The sequence below is a fragment of the Myotis lucifugus genome, unplaced genomic scaffold (genome assembly GCF_000147115.1).
Source record: "Myotis lucifugus unplaced genomic scaffold, Myoluc2.0 scaffold_62, whole genome shotgun sequence".
NCBI classification, from domain to species: Eukaryota; Metazoa; Chordata; class Mammalia; order Chiroptera; family Vespertilionidae; genus Myotis; species Myotis lucifugus.
The window spans coordinates 104,300-120,066 of NW_005871110.1; the positions used below are offsets into that span (position 1 = coordinate 104,300).

Sequence of the window (15,767 nt, forward strand, 5' to 3'; positions counted from 1 at the left end):
TGGTGTAGTCCAGGAAGTACGGTATATTATAAGTTTCCCAGTGATTCTATTGGGCAGCCAAGGTGCACACCCCTGTTCTAGTCATCACAGTGCTGAGACAGGAGAGGCAATGGAAGGTTGGTCAGTGAAGAATAGGAGAAAAGGACAGGAAGGGATAGTTACGTTCAAGTTTAGGAGGGCCGAAAATTTACAATTGAAAAGAATTTATCTATGTACTCAGAAATGTACTGATAGAGGAATAAAACATGCAAAAACATCATAAAGAACTATTTATACAGCAAGATAATAGGGTTGTCTTTTGGATGAAAGTTATATTGGTGATAATTTATATTCCCTACCTTTTCCTACACCACCCACTTTTTAAAAGAAATTTACTATTTATTTATTTTTTAAAAAAATATATATTTTATTGATTTTTTACAGAGAGGAAGGGAGAGAGAGTTAGAAACATCAATCAGCTGCCTCCTGCACACCCTCTACTGGGGATGTGCCCACAACCAAGGTACATGCCCTTGACTGGAATCAAACCTGGGACCCTTCAGTCCGCAGGCTGACGCTCTATCCACTGAGCCAAACCAGTTAGGGCGAAATTTACTATTTTTAATAAAAGAAAATACTTAAAGACATCTAATCCTAAAAAATGATAATTTCCTAATATAATTTAATAGTAAAACCCTTAATTTAGGATGCTATCTTACATATATAAAATACAGAATAAGCCCATATACTCTCAAGGATAAATGACAGCTTTCTGAAGACTGAGAATTTCTCACATTGCCCAGAGTTAAACTTCTTTATCACAGTGTACAACTGTTTTCTTCTAAAAAATTATGTTCCTATAAAAATAACTTCAGGATAACATTAATATCCCATTAACATTAATGTGAAAATGACACTATTTCATAGTTTATCAGCTCAATAAATTTTGCTTTAGTTCAGTGATGTTGAAAAATGAAGGCCTTTATGAATTCCCCACACTTATAATTACTCAGATTTATATAGTTTCTGGACTTAAGTTTTCATCACGATGTTAAACAGATGTGATACCAGGTTTATAATTCTAGGGGACTCTTTTACCAAATAATTACCATTGATGGAAAGCAGGTTTCCGCATCTTGGATGGACATCCTTTCACTACATCAAGGAAAAGTGCTTGGAAAGAAGTCATATAGTGTGTATTACAAATACACTATTACATCAGGGGCTACTATCTGTCCATTATCTAAAATAAGCTTCCTTCACAAAATAATATTTGGGAAACTTCTCTTAATGTGTTTTATCTAAAATGAAAGTTCTTGGATAAAAGAAATAATTTCTTTCTAGTCATGACCATACCCATCCCACTTCTTTACATAGAGTTGTTAGATTTATGACTAACTTTCATTCACTAGCCACGGTTCAGCGAAGGGGAATGCAATGCCTCTTCTAAATCATCAACCAAATTCTTACCTTGGTCATAAAGAAATAGACTTTGTTGATTTTGAAATTACAAGCAACTAGGAAGTCTGGGTTTAGTATCTCTGGGTTTTATCACCCTTGCTGCAGCACAACAATGTCCTCCAACTTAACAGGCAGTCTCCACCCCCAGTGCTTTACCAGAAATGCACACTGTCGGATCATGATGAGGTTCCTTTTTACAAAGGAAACACGTTTAATATTTTCCCGGCCATCGTGTAAGGTCGTCTGTACAAATTGATCCACGTTCAACTAGTATCTGATGCTTCAAAACAGAGTCTGACAAGATGGAACACAGTGAGTCTCTGTACTTTGAAATGAGGTCCAGGGAAGGAATTCTAGGGATTGGGGGAGGGGGAGGTCGTGGTGGTGGTGGTGGTGATGGTGGTAACCACATCACGTAGAGATACTTGTCTGTGTCCCTGACAGAGCTCAGAGTCTACTTTCAAAGGTCTGGAGTTTGGACCCCTCGGTTGGCTTCATGACCTCCTGACAGCTCCTGGATTACAAAGCAAATCCACCGCAAAGCGAGCCTGCTGGAGCTTCAGATACCGCCCAGTGCCCCTAGTTTACCTACTTCCCGGGCACCAAATCCCACGAACTTTTCAGCTCTGCGCTGAGGCGTTTCCCCCTTCAAACAAAAAGTAGGCAGAAAGCTTGTGCCCAACCTTCTCAAGTCACCCAAACACCCTCAAGGATTTGCTACAATCAAATTCCCACTGAGTGGACTTTGGGGTTGACTATGATTATGTCTGGCTGTGCCCCCAATGCAGCTCATCTGAATGTGCACACACAGGTTATTACATTTTACAAAAAAAAAAATTAAAAGCAGGGCAGCAAATTATAATACACTGCTGTTAAAGAAAGGAGGAAGAAGAAGAGAAGGAGGAGGAGGAGGAGAATGGAGGACAAAAAGGAGGAGGAGGAAAATGAAGGACAAATATAAATAGCAGTTGTTTGGGGAGGCTTGTAGTCTAGGTAATGTTTTATCATTTTTGTACTATGTTTTCCAAAGTTTCTTGAAAAAGCAATAGATTACTTTTAAAATGCAAATGTTTAATAATAAAGATTCCAAGACTTCCATAATTTGAGATCAGTATTTGAAATCTAATTTCAAAGCAAGCATAGTGCTCATTAAATTTCATGCCCTTAATGCAAGTGAAACCTCAAGGAACATGGTTGTTCTTTGAAAAGAACAAAAACAAAAAAGGCACACAGACACCAGCAGGTGCTGCCCAGAGCTATTACAACAGAGTTCTCCCACTGCCAGGGGCTACAAGGGCAGCTGTTAGCATGAATAAAATGCTTGAAAACCCAGTATAGTCACACTATCCATGAATTTAAGAAATACTTTGTTCCACCACCACCACCACAACAACAAAAAATCAACCAAGGACACAAATCTGAACATGAGCCACTGGCCACTCAATTCACAGCTTAGTCACCAGGACACGCAGATTATCTGTGTAACTCACTAGAGTCGGTCGCTGCAGCTACTAAAATAAGTAGCATCTGCCTTGTATGGAGACTGATTGTGATGTCAGTTTGGTTTGAACAAATTAACTTCCAGACAAGTAAGGCAGAGCCCACCTGGTAGCCTTCACTAAGAACCCCTGTTCTAAGAGCTAGAAATCTAAAACTTTCCTTTCTTCCTCATAGAACTTAAAATATACCATGCTTCCTTTGAGAGAGAGAGAGAGAGAGAGAGAGAGAGAGAGAGAGAGAGAGAGAACACATAAACCTTGTCCTGAGGATTGCAAGACATTATTTGAAGCCCCAGCCTCTGCGACTTGGTGAGAGACATTGGGCCAGTGGGTGTCGCCCCTGCAATGCCCCTGGAAGCCAGAGTCTTGTCAAGGCTGATGTTGTCTGCTGGCTAAAGGTAATCACTGGGCACCTGCCAGCAGAGGCATGCATGAGCCTTGGTGCAGCTCCATGGCAGCCTTCCGCATGACCCTCACTATAAAGGCAAGCTTGTGCCCTCAAAGTCCCTATACACAGACTGCCAACCCCCCTCCCCGCCCCTTCTTTCCTTGTCTGGCAACAAAGAGAAGGGATTCAACTTCAAATCTTCTTCCTGGGTTATTTTCTCTGTTCTCAGCATCTCTATTCCATGCAGTAACTGCACTCACTTTTTACTGCATTCTCCTCTTCCATTCCTGTCTCCTCTCACATCCCTGGTTCCCTGAAACAAGCTGGACTTAGCTCTACCAGCCCGTGTATCAATTAACAAACAATCAAACCCAGCACCAAGGAGCTTCAGGTCCTCCTCAGCTGGTATGGGGAACGGGGTTGCAATGGGAACGCTGCTCCTCTCCACAACACTGCACAGAGCATCGCTCGTCATTGTCCATAGGTTCACTGCCCTCACTAGACCAGCCTCCGTGAGGCCAGGGACCTTTCTCAGCAGTTTGTGGCAGATGGCAGGCACGTAATCAAGGTGTTGAATTAATGCAGGATATGTGCCATACAGGTGCACTGACCGTAGCATGGACAAAGAGGACGTCAAAGTGGTGGGGTCACAGGTGACATGTGAGCACAGAGATTCATAAACAGGTAACCAGGTGAAGGAAGGTGGTGAGACATTTGAGGCTCAACTGATATGCATGCACATTTATATCCTATGTCATCTACCACAGACATTAGGTGGAATCTTCCATTATTAATGGCAGCAGCTACAATTTTTGGAGCACTGACTAGATGTGAGTCACCAGGGATATGGTGGTGAGGTCAACACCTACCTCTACCTTCCAGGGGATTTAGAGGGAAGACACAATTTGTTTAACTGTTTGCTAATTACTATTTGTGTACCAAGTGTTACAAGAGAAGGACTGAATGCTAGCAAGAACTTTACAGCACAGACCCCTGAGTGACTGGGAGAGGGGCGTCTGTCAGATGAACGAGGATGGGAGCGGGAGGGAGAAAGTAGCCCAGGCAGAGGAAACAGGTCCATGGAGATCTAGGGCAGGAAAGCACTGGGCACATCAGAGCATGTTTTTCAAACTGCAGGTCACAACCCATTACTGGATTGTGAAATTAGTTGAGTCAGTTGTGACCTACATTTTGCTAAACATGAAATAAGGTTGAATGGAAAATCAGTGCAAAGCACACACAGTTGTTGGATGAAACTTGTCCCAGTCACATATACAGTTACAAAAACATCAGTGCCCTGGGTTGCCACGTAAACTTATCTCTGGCTGTGTAGTCCACACTGCAACCACTGTGCAACACGCACGGAGAGTGAGGAGCGGCACAATGGAAGATTAACCCTCCCAACCAGCCTACAGGTTAGGGCTTATGTCAACTGCTTGCCTGAGATCACCCAGCTTATCCAGATGGGAGGAAGATTTGAAGCTAGAGAAGAATCTCCCAACTACACAGGCTAAAATACTGTCGGTACAAATGGGTGCTAATGAGTGGAATGACCATTCCAATTCTAAATCGAACCTGTAGATATGGGTATCTGTGCTTTAAAGGACATCTCGGACAAGAAAACATACCCCAAATGACAAGATTAACTGAGAAAATGACCCTGGCCTGTCTGGTACATGGCAGGCAATCCTGCTCGTCACATTGTTTGCCTGATTGCACCACCAATTCTCCACTAGCTGATTCCGGTATTTTCCTATTGTACTACCTAATAAAGGGTTAAGTATGCAGTCCACCCGTTTCTGGCTGCTGTTTTCTTCTTTCCCATAAGATAATTTTCTGAGCCAAGTGCACAGAAGGCCCTCACATCTGCTGGGCTGAACTTAATTTAATAAATAAACAAATGCATGCCTCTTAATGCTAGTTATCCTTCTCCAGAGAAGAAAAATCCTTCCTAGTTGGCAGAAATCATTCAGATCAAGATTTGTTGACATAGAGAATATTCCAAGTTCTCAATGTTCTTACCTAGGAAAATGTGAACGCCAAATAAGCGACTGACAGTGAACACATACTTGAACAAGTCTTTAAATCATGGCCACCACCAGTGTTTGTTCCAAGCCCCCAGGAGCACTAACGTCCTGTTGACTAGATTAATCCAGTTCATTAGACTAATGCTAACTATCAGTGCAGCAAAGGCCTCATACTTTCACATTATTCTGAACATGCTTTTCTACATTATTTTCAGAATGCTAAATAAATGCCCAAAAGGTAGCTAAAATAAATGGTTAAGAACTCCTTAGCCGTGCAACTTGAGGAAACCTCTTGTTCTCCGTCTGGGTTTCCATTTCTGAAAAAGCAGTGTAAGCAGGTTAGGCCACTTACAAGCCAACTCGGTCTACCATCAAGTGGCAAGTCACACGAATCCACCTCCACTGCTTTTTCAGAGGCGAGGGGAGCAGGAAACTTGTCCCAAAGCCTGGGAGGAGACCCGAAGCCCCTGCCTCTGGATTTCCTCATGATTTCCCCACTGTCTCACGTCTCCGCCAGGGTCTGGAGACAAAGATAGTCCTTCCCCAATTCATAGGATTTTAGTTTTCCAGGTCTAAAATCCTATGGATTCATATATTGCAAAACACCAACAGAACAGACCATTTATAGCACAGAGACCTTGATGATGAAGCTTAACATTCCCTACTTGAAGAATGAAAGGATCCCAGACTCTGGGTCTACGAGGAGAATAAATGCTATCTGACTAAGTGTCCATGCCAAAGGCCTGACTTTTGGAGAGAAATTTACAACGAGGGCCTTCTGCCTTGTGAGTTAATTGGGGCCTACTTTCAAAAACAGCCCAAGACGGCCGAAACCGGTTTGGCTCAGTGGATAGAGCATCGGCCTGCGGTCTGAAGGGTCCCAGGTTCGATTCTGGTCAAGGGCATGTACCTGGGTTGCGGGCACATCCCCAGTGGGAGATGTGCAGGAGGCAGCTGATCGATGTTTCTCTCTCATCGATGTTTCTAACTCTCTATCTCTCTCCCTTCCTCTCTGTAAAAAATCAATGCCTTGTGAGTTAATTGGGGCCTACTTTCAAAAACAGCCCAAGATGGAATCTCAAACCGAGTCTCAAACCCTGTTAACAGGGAGTGGGCAGGTGCCTACTTGTTGGGGTCCTGCCCCAGCAGGTCCAGGGATTCCCAAAGGTGTGGACGGAGTCGGCGAAGAAGGAATGACACAGAGGCAGCGTTCAATTGATCAGCATAGCGAGGTTCTCTCTTTATTCTCCTGTTACATCTGTATTTATACCATTTGACTTTAATCCTATCCATTCTATTCCAAAGGTTAGGGCGTTTGTTATCTCCATTCCAAGGTCACTACTCTATTGTTCAGTTAAGCTACAAGGAAGTAACTGAAGGAGACTATCCTAAGTAAAGATTATGTAGCTTAAGCATGATTGTTCGTAGACGCGCCTGGCACTTAGTTAAGTGGTTTTACTGATTCCCTTCCTTAGTCCTGTTAATCCCTAACTCCAGGGGAAAATCCACACCTGGAGAAAGAACCTTTCCCAGAGAGGTGACCTTGGTTAAAACACAGAGCGCTAAGGAGGGGAGCAAACATATTAAGAACAGTATGCCATATACGCCAGGTCCCTTGAAACATATGCTGTGCAGATGTTTCTTCCCTGCAGCAACTGTGTCAAGCAGCAAGGATGGACCAGCTTCCGGCAAATTCCCCCTTTTTTATTTTTTTAAATTATAGCGCATGTAAATCAGCGGCCACCTCTCAGATTGGGTTGTTTAAGACTCAGAAGACCTGTTTGTGACTTTGCCAACAGGTCAGTCCGAGGCTTAACCCTTTATCGGCTCCCCACACTTACTTAAAAGCCATTACAAGCCACGCTATACCTTTAAAACAAACATGTTATGGCCAACACAAATTCATGGTAGAAGGCCTTCCAATATTCCTTCTGCATATGCAACCCATTAAGTTCAAAATATGGATTATTTAAAAATTAACAGCAGCATCCAACTTATGTTGAGTGCTTATACAGGAAGCATTTTGTGAATCACCTTACACTCTCCTTCACTCATGGCATCTAACATAAGTTTGCTACTGTTGCCCTTTTATAGATAAGGAACCTGAGGCTCAAAAGTGAACTGACTGGGACAATGGGATAGCCACACTCAAGCGAATGAATTTGGATCCCCTACCTCACACTATACATAAAAATTATTAACTCTAATGGATCAAAATCTAAATGTAAGAGCCAAAAGTATAAAACTCTTAGAAGAAAACAGAGGGATAAATCTTCATGAACTCCGATTTGGCAATGGATTCTAAAATATGACACCAAAAGCAAAAGCAACAAAAGAAAGAAATAGATAAATTAGATTTCACCAGAATTTAAAACTTCCATGTTTCCAAGCACACGATCAAGAAAGTGAAACACACACACACAGAAATGACATATCTGATAAGGCACTTGTATCTAGAATATAAAGAACTCTTAGAATTCAATGATAAAAAGACCTCTAATAGACTTTTTTTCTAAGAAGATACACAAATGGCTAATAAGCACCTGAAAAGATGCTCAACATCATTAGCCATCAGGGAACTATAAACCCGCCAGGAGATACCACTTCATCATCAGTATGGCACAGCCACTTTGGAACACAGTCTAGCAATCCATGCAAAAGGCAAACAGAGACATCACAGCAATCCCACTCCTAGAGATACATCTAAGAAAAATGAAAACAGATGCCCACACAAAATACTGTATATGAACGTTCACAGCAGAATTATTTACAACCAAATGGCTGAAACAACACAGATGAACATCAAATGATGAATGGATAAGCAAAATATGGTATGTCCATACAGTGGAACGTTATATGGCCAGGAAAGGAATGAAGTACTGACACATGCTACAACATGGATAAAAACATTATATAAGTGAAAGAAGCCAATCACAATCACAACAGACCACGTACTATATGATTCCGTGTATATAAAGTCTCCAGAATGGGCAAATATATAGAGACAGATAGTGGAGTGGTTCTTGCTTAAGGGGGAGAGGCGATTCAGTAGCAGCTGAAGGGTGCAAGGTTTCTTTCTGAGCTGATGAAAATGGTCTAAAACTGTGATTATCGTTATACAACTTCGAATATGCTAGAAACCACTGGATTATACATTTTAAATGGGTGATTTATATGGTATGTGAATTTTATCTCAATAAAGATGTTACAATAAAAAAAGTGAAATAAGATATTAAGCAGAGGAAACAGTTCACACCTGGTTTCTTACAAGCACTGTGACCAGGCCCTGAACACTATACTGAACTGCCTTCCAAAATGGAAAAGACCACTCCTCAGTCACCTGTCCAAATCCACACTTCTTCCAGCAAAGCAGGTAGGGCATAAGGCACCTTGAAAATCACCTTCAAATAGCTTCTAATTTTAATTTGTCAGATAGAAGAGCAAAGGCATGTACCACACACTAATCATTATGAAGCATAGTATAGTACATGCCTTTGCTCTTCTGGTAATAATGCATAATACAGGATATATTATATAACATAGACTACGACATACTGTATATAATATAATACAAATGATAATCCCAAGAGATGACCACAGAGAGGGTCAGATCACATCCAAGGAAACATAAAACAGATTTATTTCTACCCAAGGAAAAAAATAAACATTTCCCCTAATCACTGACTATAATAATTTATAGCAAAGCAAAATACAGAGTAAAATCTCCAAGATTTACTCATCCTGATCATATCCAAAACAAAGGGGGGAAAGTTTTATGATTATGTTCAATTTTTCCATGTTAATTAAAACAGGAACTTGATATCCGGGATCTGAGGTTTATTTCTGGTACAGGTCTTAGCAAAGCACGTATTCCGTTGTGGAAATCCACCTCTTTACTGTTGAGGTCTGAAATTACCTAAAAATGCACTAAGTCATTAGCTCAGAGAGAATGTGTGCCTTGGGCCTCATTTTAAAGGGGTTCAGTTAGTGAAACCACTAAAGAGTCTTAAGGGGGTGCAGCAAGCCATCCTCTCTCAGGGACTCTGGGATGAGACTGCCCTTCTCTCTGACACTAGGCTACTACCTCCCCCTTGTGGCCACCCTGGGGGTTACAGCCCTCATCCCAAGATCTCCTTAGGAGCCTGTGAACAAATACAAGAGCAAAGCCGTTTCCATTATTGACCATCACTGTGATGGCCATGGCCATGTGAAGTCCTCGCAGTACCAACTACTGTGAGAATGTCATTTGCTTAATTCTTTATTAACGAGTACCACTAACAAGTACTTGGTGTATCAGGGACTTAACAAGAATCTTCAAAGCTTTAACTTGAATAGAACTAACTGGCTATTGCCGACCCTGAGAATTAAATAGGTGAACTTTAGAACAAAATGTTTTTAAACTTGGGGTGGGGGGGACCTTCTAAATTTAGATATTGCACCTGAATTCTGAAGATAAGTGGTAAAAATAGATTACTCTGAATACGTATAAAATAGCAAAACCTTGGGAATGGAACTTTTCTTTTATCTGAAAGGGATAGAGAAAATATTTTTAGGGCCATTATTCATCGTCTTGGAAAACCCAGTCACATTCTTACTTCTGACATACAGGTAGGGTCAAGAATAACATGCAAAGTCAGCTAGGTAAGTTTCAAACAAACCCTGACTTCTCAAACCTCGCGTTCCCATCACCATTCATTCGCAGGCATAATGAAGAAGCTAGTGCGGTTCTGAGGGTGATTTAAGAACCAGTCAGCATGGATACACAGAAAGATACACACAGAGCCTAGAGATGGGATAAATCAGACAACTTTGCATGAAAGGGTTAGACAAATCATCAAACAGGCAATTGGGATCCATATTACAAAGAGCTGGAAGGTGTTAATCAATATACTGAATTTTACATGGAAACCAGATAACAGACGCTGTGATCAGCCTCTTATTTGTCTCAGGGGAAATAAAATTTCAGGACACTACAGTGGGGAAAGCATGAAGGAGGATGTAAGCCAGGGACTGACAGGTAACTTTGTCTGACACACCAACCTGTGTGGACCAATCACCGCTGCCCACAGTTCTACGTGCTGGAGTCTAAGAGCCAGACTGGACTCCTCAGGCAAGGGCTCAGCCAAATACCAATGTCTGCCAAGGGCAATGGACAAAGGGATTGTGCACTGTTCCTGTCTTCCTTCTGCACCTTTCTGAGCTTAGCATTCCTGAATTTAGTTTGTCCTTCTCTGTATACAAATGGAAAACTTGGGCCAGAGAAATGAAGTTAATTCAAGGCCATACAACTAGTTAGTGGCTGAATCAGGTGTGCAACCGAGACTCTGATTCCATATCTGAACCCACAAATCTAGGTGGGAGAAGACAGAGTTCATATACGGTTGCTAGTAATTAAAACAAACAAACAAACAAACAAACAAACAAAAAAAGCTAACGTTTGTTCTGAAAAACCCTTGAAATAGAAGCAACACGGTCTCGGGAACTTTCACAGAAACTATCCTGTGGTTAAAAACACATTCTTCCCCCTTTGCAAATAGGAACCTAACGTTTCCTGCCTGTCAATCAGAACAACACAACATCTCCTCAAGGTTTATTCACTGCGGTTAGAGAAAGAGAAAGTGTGCGTGAGAGGGAGCAGGTGCTGTGCAGACCTTCAGTGCTTCCTTCAGAAACGAAGTCTCCCCGTGGGAAGAAGAGCTGAGAAATGTTCTTCCCTGAAAGTCCTCATGGCACCCTCAGGCTTGAAAGAACAGTGGGTGCCGTGAGGGGGGAAATGTGTGGCGAGAGCTTTCAATGCTTACCTGCTCTAAGGTCAGCTGCTTAGAAATGGTATCGTTCTCCAGCTTCTTAATTTTCTTCATCAGTTTGTTGACCTGGAATTCCTGCTCCTGCTCGAGGTGCTGTTCCAGTTCGGCTTTCTCATGCTGCAACTGGAAAGTGAAACACACACAGACGCTGTGGAAACCCCGGCTCCAGAGGCTGGTTACACGGAGAGACATCACCGCAAGAGCGACGCTGCTCACCTCTGCTCATATATGCCAACGTGTGCCTAGTAACTGCTGCTCGCTGGTCCCCTAACTTAGAACCAGCAATTACACTGCACACACACACAGGCACTCGATCTTAACCAAAGGCCGAGAGATGAAAGGACAAATACATTATGAGCATCAAACCATGATTACATGGATTTCAATTTTAAAAAACATAAGTGGTTGCCTCTGTAGAGAGGAACTGGGAGGCTAGGGAATGAGGAAGGAAGGAAACTTACTTTTTAACATATAACCATAGGCACAAAAATTAATAAATTAAAAAAGAAATTTTGTACTGTCAGTAAATGAATTACACAGTTTACTCAGAGTTACATAATGTGTGTAGAGAGGAAATAAATGTTACAATCACAACACATACTTACTAAATTATTCTGGATGCTGTTTCCCAATGTACTAGGGAACATGCTTTGGCAAAAATAATTCATTATCTTCCTATAATGAGATCATACATCACACCTCCTACCATCTTTTTTAAAAACCAAGAGGGGGAAAGCCTCTTATTTATGCAATTAAATAAGCTGGAAGAGAAAATACAAAAAAATAATTTACTCCAACCTTCAAAAAGGAGTAACAGAAACCCAGTGGACACAAGACAAGTGGGGCTTTCAACAGTCACCGTGCGCTCGTTGGACATTCTCAAGTGGGGGGTTGCTGGTCCATGGCAGGGATTGGAAGAAACAGTGCGCAAGGGCCTGCTGCGTTCAGAACCCAGGGGAGGTTAAGTAAAAGCTACTGAAACACAATGAAGCAACTCCCGCTTTATTTGGTTTAAGATGACACTGCTCCCTCGTTTTCCCTTCAAATGCATTTCTTTGCACAGACGCTGTATCCCAGGCCTTACATGCGTTAGGCAGGCATGATCACCCCACTTTTTATGTCACAACAAGGTTCCTGGACCAAGGCAATTCAGCTAGAAAGCAGCAGAACCTGGAACCGAAACCCCACTCTGAACACCAAACGGGTGTTCCCCCCCTGGATCCTGAGAAAACCCCTAAGACGGGTCGACTCTAGACTCCTCCACCCACTCATGCCTAGTGCACCCTTGGCGTTGGCAAGTCAATCGATTAAGCACAGAAAATGATGCCCCGCAGGCTCGCCCAGGGGGGTGCCATGCCTCTTTGTAAGCCCTGCAGAGGGTGCATGGACAACAGCGCAGGCTCACCAGGACCTGATCAGCCTCTAAATGCTACCTGACCCTGCCCACCTCTGACAATTCCCACTGCTCTGAACACACAGATTTGGTGAAAAGGAAAAAAAAGGTTAAAATCCAACATCATCTTCTAACGCTGGAAATGTTGACTACACAGATGCTGTTATTCCTCCAACTGTTTTTGATATGCAACTAAAGAAAAAAAAAAAAAAGCTGGTCAACCTTGCAGGGACCCAGAAAAAAGCAGATGTGAAGAGGTGCTTACAGTGACAAGTCTATTTTTAGCCAGCTCTTTACAACTCAGGTTCTGCAAGATCAAGCAGTAATTAAAAGAACTAAGAAGAATGGACAGCGAACAAGAAGAGTTCCTGGCATTTCACACAAAAGGTCCAAATGGGAAAAATATGACTTATGAGGAAAAAAATAAACGAACAGCAAAATGGGGACATCTATCTGTGGATACTATGCTATAGTTGAGGTATGATCCTTACCCTAAAATAGTTTATCAACACTAAGCTTAAATGATATCTACTGGTTTTAGAAAAATGAGCTTTACAACCTTTAAATCATTTGCTAAAGCTTTTTTGTTAAAGCTGTGGTTTCCGCCAATATGTTTTCAATTGCTGCTATTTTTATTTGAAACACCCCCACCCCCACCCCCACTCCTTTATTAAGGTTAGGCTTTGGTCCTGGGGGAAATTAACACAATAAAGGATGCAATCTAAAGTTGGAAAATCTCTTCCCCACCAATATTAATCTTAAAAAAGAGAATGTTCTCATTGGCTTACTGGAAAATATTCATATTGGGACAGATGGTGTAATTCTATCAATATCTGATTAATAAATCTGTAAAAGCTCTCCATTTTAAGAGGTTTTTCACTCTCAAAAGCTATACTCCAAGAAAAATTGGACGGTAAAGCTGTCGTTACCAGAACTCAAGTTAGGTCCCTGGGTTACACTAACCCATTTGGAAAATATCAAGTCACCCTGAGATCTGTTTGCCAAAAACTCAGTTTTCATCTTCCCCAAAAGACAGATGAAACGAACAGCTTTGCTGCCTGCTGTGTTCTGCCATCTCTCAGGTGACATGCAATGCAAAAGCAGGGCATAAAGTTTCTGCATAGAACACTGGGAACAGAAAATATGCTTCTTCCTTGAAACAAAGAATCCAGCAATAAAAAGAGAAACAGAGAAACACAGAAACAACCCCCTCCCCCCAAAAAAATCCACGAGATGAGAGTTAAGATGAACAAGACGGGGGAAGGAATCTTGAGGAAACTAATAACCTGCCTCGTTACAGTTTGCATGAGAAAAATTCAGAAATTGTTTGTGTTTTAAATAGATACCATGCAAATTCAAACCATTTGGCCCCATAGGGCTTAAACCAATACCCTGAATTCACCTATTTTAAAGCTGTAGCTCATGACACTACAAACACAAACCCTAAACGGAAGCCTGGTTGAGGCTGGCCCAAGACTAACTATCAGAAATAAACTCCTGTTTCATCTCAGAGTAGCATCTTCAATATGGGCATAAAACTCAAGGCATGATTTTCAATTTCTAATCAAAGTCTTAATGCTTTCATGAGCAATTTTAAATCTCCCAAGAAGGTCAAAACATCCTGAACTAGAACAAAAAGAATTCAAACTAAGAAGTACATAGTCAAGCACATTCTATTAATGTGTTTAAAATACAGCTCATGTGTTTGCCTTAAATATACCTAAAGCAAAATGCTTGCTTAGGTATATTAAGTTATTTTTCAAACTCAGAATTTTCTGTAAGTGCACTTTTTATAAAGTAAATCTCAAACATTATGGAATAGCCTTTTGTGCGCAATATATTGTTAACATTAACGAAAAAGGCAGCCCTGTGAAACTGAAGTCACATTACATAACAGATGATCCATCGAGGCGCAGTACATTTTCACTGGAATTAGGATTATATAAAGAAAGATTTGTTCCTTAGGAATCAGCATGAAAAATCTATCAACATTAACTGAAAAAGTCACAGGCAAAGCTATAACTCTAAATCTGTAAAATTCCAAGTACTGCTGAAACGTGAGCATTTTCTTATTATATCTGATTCCATGTGTGGAGTCCCAAAGCAAATTTCCAGCCCATTTAAAAAATACAAGTATAGCGTTAATTTGACCCGAAACAGGCTAACTGTAAGCATCCATTCAGTTTTCAATAATTGTTGTCATATCATTTGCCAAGGCTCTCTGGAGACCTTTCTGTGATCCAGTCCTCTTATATAAGTGAGTCAGGAACGCTTCACTACATTTATTCTGGGCAAAATTCTCTCTCGCAGGTAGAGGCACTGAAAATCGTTCACCTGAGAGATGCACCATAGGTGCACATGTAGGTGAGCTGGGCGACGTGTGTTTGCAAATCTGGGCTTGTTGCTAATCCAGCCCAGGCCAAGTGAGGCGAGCCTTCCGGCCACCAGCCCCAGGACCCAGCTTCCTCAATGCAACTTGAAAATACACTCAAGATGCCCCGGCCCCTGTTTTCACTCGTCAACACTCATATTTCTCTCTTGTGTACTCACCACAGTCCCACAGCCATCTGCTTTAGGCAACGTAAAGGCCACCATAAGACAATAACTGCATTAAGTCATTGGACTGTCAACAATTATCACGTTATTAACATGAGCTTTGAAGAAGAGTTCAAAGAGGCTGGGAACACTGAGTCTCTCAAAAACCAACTTTTCACAACTGCTGCACTGAGCAGCCTGAGCAGAAAGTCAGCCTCCCACCTCAAACGGAGAGAACATCACCACTTAATGCCTCCCATGCCCACACTGATTCCCACCTCCTCCCCCTTCTGTTACTGGAACCATTATTCTCAGTCAACACCTCAGGTCGCTTCAGTTACCCAATGCCCTTAAGTCAGCCTCTGTAACAGCTGTCAAACACGCCCTCTTCTTTCTGAGCTTGTGCCCCAGTCTAGTTCAGGTCTTTGGTTCCTCTTCACTGGGCCAGTCAAAGCCTCCTAACAGATCTCCCAGGTCATCTGAGCAGACAAACCCTGTTACTTCAACACCCTGCTCAAAACCCTTCCATGGCTCCCCGGGACTTAACTCGTTAGCATGGCGTTCAAGTCCCTCCACGTAAGTTTCCCGTACTTTTCTCGTGTTATTTTCACACCCAGCCCCTTTGACAGTCTAAGGAAGGTTTGTAAACATAAACGCCTTCAGAGTCTAGGCATCTAG

The 15,767-nt window shown here is 41.9% G+C and overlaps 1 protein-coding gene across 1 annotated transcript in view; it reads right to left on the bottom strand.

Moving 5' to 3' along the window:
- The window catches only part of CCDC6 (coiled-coil domain containing 6), a gene marked incomplete at its 5' end in the record, with an annotated part of 57,488 nt that overhangs the window by 30,000 nt on the left and 11,721 nt on the right, over positions 1–15,767 (bottom strand). The window contains one exon of the mRNA XM_014456712.2: positions 11,156–11,284. Within this exon, the coding sequence (XP_014312198.2) occupies positions 11,156–11,284 (129 nt within the window). The remainder of the gene's footprint in view (positions 1–11,155; positions 11,285–15,767) is intronic.